Genomic DNA, 11,753 nt, shown 5'->3' on the forward strand with positions numbered 1-11,753 from the left:
GCGATGTTTAAATCTCCTACTCCTAATTCGCAAGTCCCTCCCCTGTTTCCCCATTGACTGGGTACTACAGAGGTTACAGCCTATCCGAGAACACTAACTAATTCATCTTTTGAGATTTTAATTTGTACAGCCAATCCCAGAGAGCCAACTAGCTCATTATTGAGATTTTGAACTGATTAGCCAATGCCCCCCCAAATTTTTATTTTTTTGCTGTGAGTTCCCGCCTCTGATACTACCTCATGTCTCTTTACATCAGGCAGATTCTCTCTTCTCTTTGTCTGGGGCTTGTTTAAACTGGTTTTGCCTCCATTCCCCTTATTCCATGCTGTCTCTATGTGAAAATGAAACTTATTCCTTTCTTACAGATTCCCTCCTCTTTTTTTTTAAACACTTTTAGTTTTCACATTTTAGATTCTCAAATTTGCTAAGGGCTTTTTTACATTCCTCATCATAGGGATCTTTCTTATTTTTGATTCCAGTGGTTTTGATGGCTTTTTGAACTAGCCTTTGAGCACACGGGATTATGTAGCACCCAGCTGTTATAAACATTTTGGCTGGAACGATAAGGAAAATTAAAATAGATGTTGCAATTCCTTTCCATTTCTCGAACCAATTTTCCAACCATTCTATGAGTGGGTTGTTAATGCTAGAATTCTTTTCTAGTTTCTGAAATAAGGCTGTTAAGCCTTGTAGGGCTTTGGTGATAGTTCCATTAGGTGTGGTATTATTGGGGATGAATGTGCGACAATTTCCCCCAACTATAGCACAGACGCCTCCTTTTTCAGCTAGCATCATGTCTAGGGCCATTCTGTTTTCCCATGCCATTCGGCTAGTGGCATCTAACTGTTCTGCTATTTCTTTAATGACATTCCTGGTATAGTTGATAAATTTTAGCTGATGATTGACATTTTTATTGATGGTGACCCACCAGAATAAGGACGATTTAAATTTTGCAGCTAATTGATTTTTAGCTTTAAACTCATTAGGAACTTTCTGGGGAACCCCTATACTATCTACAAACATTTTTTATTGAAGGAACTAGGTACACTTTGTACATTTTTCTTTTCTCCTTTGCCTTGGGTTGGTACTTTATTACTTTCAAATGCCAGGGTAAATGAGATAGCCAATTGAACCAGAGCACAGGTTCCTCCCCACCTTTCAGGTAGTGTTGGCCAGAGGATGCCCTTCCCACAGTACCACCAGAGGTCTGCTCGGGGTATAGTTAGGCTGGAGAAGTTGCCAGTACTATCCTTGCTCACATTCCACACCTGTGTACACAAAGCCATGGTACCAAGATCCTGGAGCCCTTCTTCCCATCTGGAGAGACAGGCAGAGTGGTTTCCGGGACCAAGGTGAGACGCTGGTATGGCTTTGACACTTCCCTCCTGGACTGGAGGGAAAAGGGAGGACAACGTACTACAACTTTCACCAGGAGTAGCATTTTGAAAGAGGAGTGTTATACATTTAAACTCCCTTTCATGCTTTTTCATCCCCAAGGGGAAGGGCATAACCTGAACAGTGGGTTGTTTGGTTGTACAAGCATAACAGTCACTTCTGTTTAGACTCTGGATGGTATGTTTGCCCCATTCTACCCAGGCATTTGTATTTCCATAACCTGTCTCTATTTCTGTGGTTTGCTTTAAGTTTTTGGCCTTAAGTATTCTAATGACCTTGGGGTCAATTTGTACTGGAGAGTTAAATTCCAGCCAAGTTTCCCTTAATGGTTTTCCCTCCAACCTGGGTAAGACCCATCCCTCATACTGTGTGGTCCACCAAGCAGTGTTTCAAGAATAACAGGGGTTAGGTGTCTCATAAGTTATACTCTCAAATGTTCGCCCCCCAACAATCTTGCTTTCTATTTGAACAGTCTGCTTACATAAATGCTTATATTCCTCCCTCAGTTGTTGCTGATGTTTTAGATTTTTACAGCTCATTACTTGACAGACATCAAATTGTACAGTTTGAGACTTTAAGCCTTTGACTACACTTATAACCAGCTTAGCAGAACCTGTTACTCCTTGAATATAGAACATTATGATCAGTATAAGCAATTTCATCATTAAGCTATACACAGAGCACAATGCAAACATAGGGTTTAATCCAGCCCTTCCTCCCTCCTAGTATGTTCTTTCAACTGTTGCCTATTTAAGGTGATCCTTAGGGGATCTGAGGTAGGAGTCACTTTCCAGGATTCAGGTTGAGTTGCTGGATACTTATCGTCTGGTTCAGGCACCGGTCCCTTCACTCGTGTGTAATGAGCCCAACCTCTTTCTGCCGTTCGGACTGCCATCTCAGTTGTCAGCAAGACTTGATAGGGTCCTTCCCAGATTGGTTGAAGTTTGGATTCTTTTCACGACTGGATCAGAACCCAGCTGCCAGGCTGATGTCGATGGGCAGCAAATTCAAGAGGCGGGGTCTGAGCCAGCAGTCCACGGTGCCTGAGAGATGATAAAGTAGAAGACAAGGCCAGTATATAATTCTTAAGAAAAAGATCCTTTGTGTCTAGGGAGGGGAGCTCTCCAGTCCTCCTGGGGAAAGGCAAACCAAAAACCAAAGGCCTACACCTTGTAATTGCCTAAGTACTAAATTACACATGGCTTGCACCCCTCTAATGACTCTCCTAGTGTAAAACTGCTAATACCTGCTTTAGGTACAGACACTCCTGAAGTCATGTGCATGAAGAGCAGCAAGAACTTACCAACATTTCAGGCTAGAACAATTAGACTAAAGGACAACAATAATTTACAATAACCTAAGATTAATGAACATAAAAAGGCTTACCACTCTTAAATGCTAACTTAAAATTCAGTTTTTTTTAGTACACCTAGTTTAGTGATGCTTGAATATACGTGATTCACATATATGCATACCCTGAACATACACACAAGTTTTGCTGTTAGATGAGTAAAAACCCACTCTCCAGGGAGAGGAGGACAAGCCTTGGTGTGTAGTATTTGACAATATATGTGGTGTCTTTATTCCTGTTAGACTTAATGTTAAGATAGCAACCTGGCATTACCAAATGGAGACCTGGGAAGAGATATGAACCATTCACTGTTCTAAGTTTGTTTAATTCAGCTTTAGTGAACCTTAAACCCTTTTATAGGAACATTTACTTGCACTTTGAGTATAGACCTTTTGCTTTTGCCCAAAATATATCAGAAAAATTATTCTGCTTTTTACAAGAATACACAGTCTCATATATCTGGAATACAGACACATATAAATTATATACACACTCATAACCATACGAAACAGACATACATTCCCATTTACAAGCATGTATAGCCAATACACTACTGTTACACATACATAGAAAACTTTTACACAGTTTTTCTCACTTTTTTTTTCATTTTTCACACTATTGTGAAACTGCACACAATTGCCCAGCTTTAGAGTACACACAAACTAGTATACGCTATAAAGACACAAAGAAATAGCTTCAGTTTACTATAGATGAGTACACAGGAAATTTTTGCCAAGTTTTAAATTACACACTGACAAACTTTCACAGTTTGAAAGACTCCTACGTAATTATATTACATGCTTTTATTACATACAAATACAACTATCCCACATTCTTGTGTAAACATACAACTTAAACTCCCATTAGATTCATGAAGTTTTAACTCTCAGAATGCATCCAAATACAGTCCTAAAAAATGTGCATATAACTTTCTATATACCCTGATACACACATTAAGGGACTTTAAATGTAGCTTCCACATGCCTTAGACTTAATTACACAGCACACTAAAATATGTAAATGTATTTATTAATACCTGTTTAGCCCCACATAAGTATATGAATAGAGAATCACACAAACCCCATGCTACAAATTTCCTTCCTCTTTTTTTTTTTTTTTTAACTGCTCCAATTACTTCTCTATCTCACTTTTGTCTGTTTCCTCCCTGGCTTGTTGACTCTCTGAATATTTCCTCTAATGGCTTATTCAGCCATTCATCGATTTTTGGATCTTCTCTGAATATTAGGCTAAAATTCCTTTATATAGCTGACCTTTTAAAGTCTGAGTTATTAACAGAATGACATTGTATTCTTGGGGCTTGAGGGAGTGGGAGTCCAACCCTTTTTAGAGGCTTTTGTGGCAGCCCTTTTCTTTTCAAAGTCTGGGGTGATGCTGGGGAGATTACCTTTTTGGCCCCACCCTTCTTAAACATCGGGGTGCCACCCAGACTCTGCCTCTTCGGGGTAAAGGCTCTTCCTTCTCTGAACAGTGGGGTGGCAGCCAGGCTTTTCCCATTCCCCTGGGAATGTGCTCCACCCTCTGGGTCCTGAGGCGGCAAAACTTTTCTAGAGCATTGAGGCGGAAGGCCCACCCTCAACCCCCAGGGCAAACTCACCCTTTTCATGCATGTGGGCCACTCCACTCTCCCAGCCTGAGACCACTTGACTTCAGACCTCAACTTTCATCGTTCTTTGGGGATATGGGTACAGCCAATTTTATTTTAGGTAGATGCAGTCTCTCTCTTTCTCTCATAGCCGCCCTCTTTCCCATTTCCCTTTCTTCTCCCAAGAAAGGGATATTTACATAAACCAGAGTTTAAGAATCAAGTTAATTGTTATTCAGCTAGCCTTGCTAGGCTTTTTATTAATGATTCTTACCTTTCTTTCTTTAAGAGCCTTTAGAAACAGAAACTTTTGGAAATCTCTCCTTTTTTTTTTTTTTTTTTTTTCCTTAACTTTTGGTGGGTTGTAATTACTGGAGCAATCAGCATTAACTGGCTCTTCAATTGCCTGGGGGCATAGACTGCTTCCACCAAAACCTCAGGCTTTAATGGTTCCCGCCCCAGTGGGGGAGGGGAAACCATAAGGTGGGGGAATGCTTATCCCAGGTTTTAGTTTCTTTTTTCCCTGCAGCCACCACATGGCACAGTTCAATTCTGCCTTGGAAAAAGGTTTATTTTTATTAACATGACACACGAGGTCAGCACAAAGCCAACTCTTATCTGCCTTATATTTTGGCCAGAATATATTTGGCAGCAAAATGCCTTTTTTTTTTTTTTTTTTGTCTAAACATAACAATAATATTTGATCATTTTCTTTTACCCTTTCCCTTGGTCCAATTACTTTTAGCCCAATGTTTTAACATGTTTCCCAATGGATTATTTAGAGGAATGTTCCCCGGGGACCCTAAAGGTACCCCCTTCCCTTTATTCCCGGCCGGCTGACTGCCTCTATTCCCCATTCTGAGTCTTGCCTGAGCATCTTTCCCTTAGGATCAGCTCTAGGCTCATCAGAATGTCCCCATTCTGAGTCTTGTTTGGGCATCTTTCCCTCAGGATCAGCCCCAGACTCTCAGAATGCTTTAACCACCAAGGTAATATAATATTTCTTTCCTTACCTTGGTCCGTGCACGGAGTTGCCTGGTTAACCAGAGGCAGGCCTTTTCTTTTCCCCCTTTTCTCATCCACAACCGGCAGATCCAAGCATCTGGTCTCGGGCCCTTTAGCTGCCGGAGATGGGCCCCCAATGGCGGAGTCCGAGACCGCTCAATCAGCGGGGCGCGCCTTCCCTTTGTCCACCTCGGGGGTCCCCCTCCGAAGCTTTGGATCCCGGACGAGCCCCCAAGTTGTTGGAAATAAAGTGGTACCTGTAAGGGAATAAACGCTCTCTCGGTTCTGGAGGAGAAAAGAATTTATTTACGATCTTGCAAGATGGGGCGTCCAGCCAAACACGCGGAAGGCTGGCGCCTATAGTTTATTCTTACTCAAATCAGGAGCATAGGGTATATATCAGTGGCTCTCCAACTTTAGTGTGCTAATTTACAGAAAAGCAGAGTTCACAAGATCAGGGATAGAGCCCAGGATTATGTATTTTGTAAGAGAAACAACTAGTATAAAATATTAAAATAATTTTAATGTTGAATTTTGGAAAACAATCCTTCCCCCATTGGGTTTCCTTTTGGAAATATAAACCATACTTACTAGAGAAGTGAACATACTTAATGAACATTACCCAAACAAGGACAGAGATGATTCAAGAACTTAGGGTTCTTAACTGAGTTATAACTTAAAAAAAAAACAAAAAACTACCACCTGTGTTTCTAGAATTAACAGGATCAATAAAAAATCTTAGGTTTTATAAAGGTAGCTTTATATAAAGGTATAAAGGTAGCTGATATATATATGTGTGTGTGTGTACTTACAAAGTACTTTGGCATGTTTCTGGTTGATAGGCAGCTGTGCTAGCAGACATGGCAGTATCCAAGGGAACAGCATAGTAGGAAAGGAACAGAATATAGTACTCACTTGGAATCTCACAGGAATTGTTTGTGAGCACAAGTGAGACCTCCTTTGGGTACTATCCCTTATGTCTGAAGGGAATCTATAGGGCTTGGGGTCCTGTATGTGCAAGTGAGGGAAAAGAGACAAGCATAGCTCACACAATCTTTATCTCATTTGGGTCCACAGCAGCTCTGAAAGGCAAGTATTATTCCTATTCAGCTGGGAAATGACTGACCCTTAAACATGTAATAAGCACCTGACTTATATTTCTACCTAAGAGATTCGGAAGAAACTTGGGATATGTTTTTTTCTTTTTTTAAGTTCTGACAAGTATTTATTAAGTGTCCCATTGACCATATGAACTGAATGGCAGTTTTTTTTTATTGCTTCATATTTTTTCATTATGTCATTGTGTTGTTTTTTTAAGCATGACACAAGTTCATCTTGAAAAACTAAAAAAATTCAGATACAGCAAAAATAAAAAAACAAAATAAAAATACCTATTATCTTACCACAGATAGTCACTGTTAAGCTTCTGGTGCATATACATTCAGTTTTTTTTTTCTCTGTATGTTAATATATAAATATACAAGTTTTTTTTTACAAAAACAGGATACTATATATACTTTTTGAAAACTGTTCTTTTCACTTTACTATATAAAGTACACCTTTCCGTGCATATGGGGTGAAATTCATGATGGAAAGAGGGAGACTTGCAGATTGTAGGGAAATAAAAACAGTTTTATACCAGTTACAAGAGAAACACCTAAAACAAAGCCACGCAAAAAGTTAAAATTAATAAGATAGGAAACGATCTGTAAGAAAATGCAAACAGAAATTTCAGGTGGCAATACTAATATGAGGCAAAACAGAATTCAAAGCAGAGCACATTAAATAGGATAAGGACGGTTTCGTTTTGCCTTCCAATGCATTATCATCAATTTGTTTCTTACTCTTTTCATCTCTTCCATGTCATCTGCTACCTTTATCATCTCCTCATTGGTTAAATTCCTGCCATGTATGTCCCCTCTTAGTTGCGGGCGAGAACGAGCCAGCCTTTCTTTAAAACTTCCTTCTTCTAGCTTATCTTTTCCTACTCCACAAGGAGGCTGCTCCATTGGAGGGCGCTCCTCAAAAAGGTACTTCCTAGAAAGGCTCTCCTGAAGAGGACGCTCCTCAGAAAGTAGCATCTCAGGAAGGAGCTCAGGAAGGAGTTCTTCCGGAAAGAACTCCTCGTCCGAGGACTGCTCCGAAGACTGTTCCTCGGGGGAGTGCTTTTCCGGAGGGTGCTCCAAAGGAGGCCGCTCCTCACTGATCTTTGGCTTGCTCGGTGGCTGTTCTTCGTTTTCTTTGCATGGTTTTTCCATGTTGAGAACTGTCTTCTTTAAGCACAGTTATTCTTAGGAGACTAGAAAGGCAGAGTAAAGTCACATACTTGGTGGATGGGCCAAAACCCCGGCCATGGCTTCCAATACCTGCCTTTTCCGGATTCGGGGCCCAGGACCTTAAATCTATGCTTACTGAGAGGCTGTTTCTGGTTCTGCGGACCCCGCCGCCGTCTCTCTCTCTGACTCCCTGTCTCCCCCTTCTTCCCGAAAGCCCACCATTTTCCCAGCAGGCCTTGCCGTAGGCCTCTCCCGCAGTGATAGGGGCGGGGCGGCTAGGCCCGCAGACTCCATTCCATTCCGCGTCATCCCTCGCACCCGTGTTCCCGTCCACTGCCCACCCCTCCTCCGACCTGGACCTCTCCTGGCGGTTTGCTCCTTGTCGACCTCTCCTCGAGGTGCACCGCTGTGACGTGCCCACCTGCAGACAAACGCAAGACAGGGTAGGGGCGGGGTGTGGGGAGGAGAGACGGACTGATTGACACACGCCCTTTTGTGGGCACTCGCCGCAGTCGCCTTCACGGTAGCGTCTCTAGCGTCTGGTTTTCCTCGCCCCGCACTTACAGCCTCGTTCTCCCCGACCCAGCCCCATACCTCGCAGTGCGCGTCATTTTTTTTTTTATCAGGCGGGAAGTGGAAGAGAAGGCTTACTTAGAACCTATTTCTAAGTGTCTGGGTCTCGCTCCCCGGGCCCCACTCTCCTCACCTCATCCCGAGACCGCCATTTTCTGCACCTAAATATGGTTGCGGGGGGCGGGTCAGAGGCGTAGGGAAAAGGCCTGAGTTTCTGCTGTCCGGCTTTCAAGGGTTACTAGGCAGTATCGACCCTCACGCCGATTTAAGGGGATCAAGGGAACTTACTTCCTTCTGCTTTCCCCCACGACCACAGGGCAATGGGGAGTTAGTGTCTGGACAGGCAAAAAGGACCAAGATGAGGCTCCTGGTCACGTGAGGGTCGCGCGTCACCGCCGAGCTCTGATCCCCACTTACGGCTCTGGCCCGCGGCCGTGCTGCAGCAGCCAGCCCCAACACACCAGGCGTTGTCGCTCCCTTCTGTTTATATTTGCCTTTCTCTGGTTACCAGAGACAGCTAGCTTCCAGTGTTGGGGAGTCATTGCTTCTTCCTCTATGCTGCTTCCTCTGATACTGCCTTTTTTCCTCCCACCCTCCCTTCCTCAGTTACCAAGGCCCACTATTTCCCCTGTAGCCCAGATCCTGCACTGAAACGTGATTATTTTACTTTCATGAATCAATATCTCCTATCTCTCCCAGTTTTAATCCATAACCATAACTGTCATGTCCATTTAGGTTCTATTATAATGTTTTCACCTCTTCTTGTCACTTTCATGGAAGACTGTCGTCTTTCACTTTTCCTTGACATCTATATTTTGCTTTTTTGAGCCCCCAGACCTATATCACTAATAGAAGATCCAGTCTAATCTTTCAGCTGTTTGCAGCTAGAATTTTTGAACAATGTTAATTTTTTCATTTAAAAAATACTCTAGTATTAAAAAAAGCTCTAGAAAAAGTTGTTTGCAAAGGATGTAAGTCCAAAAAGAGTGAATACTTTGATTTTTGTAAATTAAAATATACTTTTGTCTAAGTTCAAATAGTCCGGAAAATCCATTTGTTATCTGAAATGAGAGAGGTCTTGGTGGAGAGCCTGGCATTATTACTTTAAAAACACACACAACTAGTAAACAGTTATTATTCACAATAAAGAAAGATTTTGCCGGAACTCTAAGTTTTTAACCAGCCTCCTTTTGGTGCTGCAGGTCAAGAAAGTTGATATTAATTCATTAAATCTACAAATACTAGAGTCCTGGCACTGCTAGACCCAAAAAGATGGATGCAATACACAGGGCATTCAGTATTAAAGTATGCAATAGTTCTGTTGACCACATACTGAGTAATAGGATTAAAGTCATACTAACATACTCAACTGTTACTGCAAGTATATATTTTTGAATCTTTTTTTTTAATAATCTTTGACCTCATGCCTGCATCTCACCCACTCCCATTAGCCTGGATGCTACTATCTCATACAGATGCCCTTTGTTGCAGGGAGCAGATTACCTCTCCTCTCCTCTCCTCGCCTCTCCTGTCCTCTCTGTGTCTTATACTTTCAGGATCAGTGACCACCAGATCTGTGAGGATACTGGGATTTTCTTTTTTCTTAAATCTGGGCTGTCTAGTAAGTTTCCAAACAAATTCATACATGAAATTTCCTGTTTTAAGAATTTTTTGTTTTTTTTCTGGCATCTAATTTACATTGTCTTGAGATAGCAGTTAGACAGACATTAGTTCACCTTTATATCTTTTCCATAACTGTTTTACTATTCAATTTTCCAGTGACATGTCTTTAAAGCCAAGTTTCACTATGCCTTCGATATTCTTCAACAAGGACTGGTTTCTCATGTTTACAATTTCTTTCCAAGAGGAGTCCCATTTCATTCATTTAGTCATTTCTCTTCTTTTTTTCCTTACATCCTATGAAGGAGAACTCATTACCTTATAAGATATCCTTTTGAAATTTCAGACAGTTCTAATCATTTGGTTTTTTCCCTTTTGTTAGGCTGAAATACTGCCTCCCAGTAGTTTACACACACTGGTCCTGTTTCTGTCCTCTGGAGTGGTACAGAGCAAGTATAAAGTAGTAAAAGTACCTTTTACCCTTGATAGTCTGAATCAGTCAGGGTTTATGTCCTCATTGAGGCCCCTTCCCATCTGTGACACACACGGTGCAATTGATTAATTCTTTTCATGACTCAGTTTCCTCATCTACAAAATTGGAGCCAATAATAGTACCTATCTCACGGTATTGGTAAGAGGAGTAAATGAGTCAGTATATATTAAGGACCTGGACTAGTGCCTAGTACATGGAAAGTACTCTATGAGCATCAGCTATAATAATAGTAATAATAATGATAATAAGGGTTTGACACTGTGCTAATAACATTACTAACATGAATTGAGACTTGGTTATGCCAGGCATTGTGCTAGGCATTTTCAGTATGTTATCTCATGTAATCCTTAATCAATTATGTTTTCACAAAGACTTATTTTTTTGGAGGTTTAACAACCCCAGTTATTTCAGCTGTTTCTGAAAAGATTTATTTTTTCAAAGTTACTGTTCTAGTTTGCTAATGCTGCTGGAATGCAAAACACCAGAAATGGGTTGGCTTTTATAAAAGGGGTTTATTTGGTTACAAAGTTACAGTCTTAAAGCCATAAAGTGTCCAAGGTAACGCATCAGCAATTGGGTACCTTCACTGGAGGATGGCCAATGGTGTCCAGAAAACCTCTGTTAGCTGGGAAGGCACGTGGCTGGCATTTACTCCAAGTTCTGGTTTCAAAATGGCTTTCTCCCAGGACGTTCCTCTCTAGGCTTCGGCTTCTCTCCAAAATGTCACTCTCAGCTGCTCTTGGGGCATTTGTCCTCTCTTAGCTTCTCTGGAGCAAAAGTCTGCTTTCAAAGGCCATCTCCAAAATGTCTCTGTAAGCTGAAGCTCCTCTCTCAGTTCCTGTGCTTTCTTCAAAGTGTCCCTCTTGTCTGTAGCAAGCTCTCTCCTTCTGTCTGAGCTTATATAGTGTTCTAGTAAACTAATCAAGGCCCATGCTGAATGGGTGGGGCCACATCTCCATGGAAACTATCCAATTAGAGTCATCGCCTACAGTTGGATGGGTTGCATCTCCATGGAGACACTCGAAGAATCACAATCTAATCAACACTGATATGTCTGCTCACACAAGATTACATCAAAGATAATGGCATTTGGGGGGACATAATACATTCAAACCGGCACAGTTACCATCCTTCGTGCTCCTGAATTTGTAAATTTCTCTGAAAATACTGAATTTCTGCCTAATGTAGAATGTAGTGATATTATCACTCCTTCATTCTTGAATAGACGCTATTCATCTATTGATGTATCCTAAAATCATGTAGATTTTGTGGGTGCCATATCAATCCAGTTTAAATTGCACTCAACTGAGACCCCCAAATCTTTGTTTCATTCATTCAGCTGTTAATACACTTCTGTAATTCATTTTGATTTTAATCCAAGTAAAGAAACTTCTATTTGTCTGGGTTAAATGTCATCTTGTTGCATTCACTCCATTA

At 41.4% G+C, this 11,753-nt stretch overlaps 1 protein-coding gene and 1 long non-coding RNA gene across 3 annotated transcripts in view; one reads left to right on the forward strand and one right to left on the reverse strand.

Moving 5' to 3' along the window:
* Window positions 1-5,859: 5,859 nt before the first annotated feature.
* TCEAL1 (transcription elongation factor A like 1) lies at window positions 5,860-8,570 on the reverse strand. 2 transcript variants are annotated; one of them, XM_037821852.1, is made up of 3 exons: window positions 8,492-8,570; window positions 7,984-8,051; window positions 5,860-7,653 (listed from the first exon to the last, which is right to left on the reverse strand). In XM_037821852.1, the coding sequence occupies exon 3, from the start codon at window positions 7,610-7,612 to the stop codon at window positions 7,136-7,138; it is 477 nt and encodes a 158-aa protein (XP_037677780.1). In that variant the 5' UTR covers window positions 7,613-7,653; window positions 7,984-8,051; window positions 8,492-8,570; the 3' UTR covers window positions 5,860-7,135. The 2 variants fall into 2 exon arrangements, with proteins under 2 accessions (XP_037677780.1, XP_037677781.1); XM_037821853.1 differs by lacking the exon at window positions 8,492-8,570 and adding an exon at window positions 8,337-8,405.
* LOC119523093 overlaps window positions 7,958-11,753 on the forward strand; it is a 164,071-nt gene continuing 160,275 nt past the window's right edge. The window contains exon 1 of the long non-coding RNA XR_005214590.1: window positions 7,958-8,073. This is a non-coding gene — a long non-coding RNA (uncharacterized LOC119523093). The remainder of the gene's footprint in view (window positions 8,074-11,753) is intronic.

The sequence above is a fragment of the Choloepus didactylus genome, chromosome X (assembly GCF_015220235.1).
Source record: "Choloepus didactylus isolate mChoDid1 chromosome X, mChoDid1.pri, whole genome shotgun sequence".
NCBI classification, from domain to species: Eukaryota; Metazoa; Chordata; class Mammalia; order Pilosa; family Megalonychidae; genus Choloepus; species Choloepus didactylus.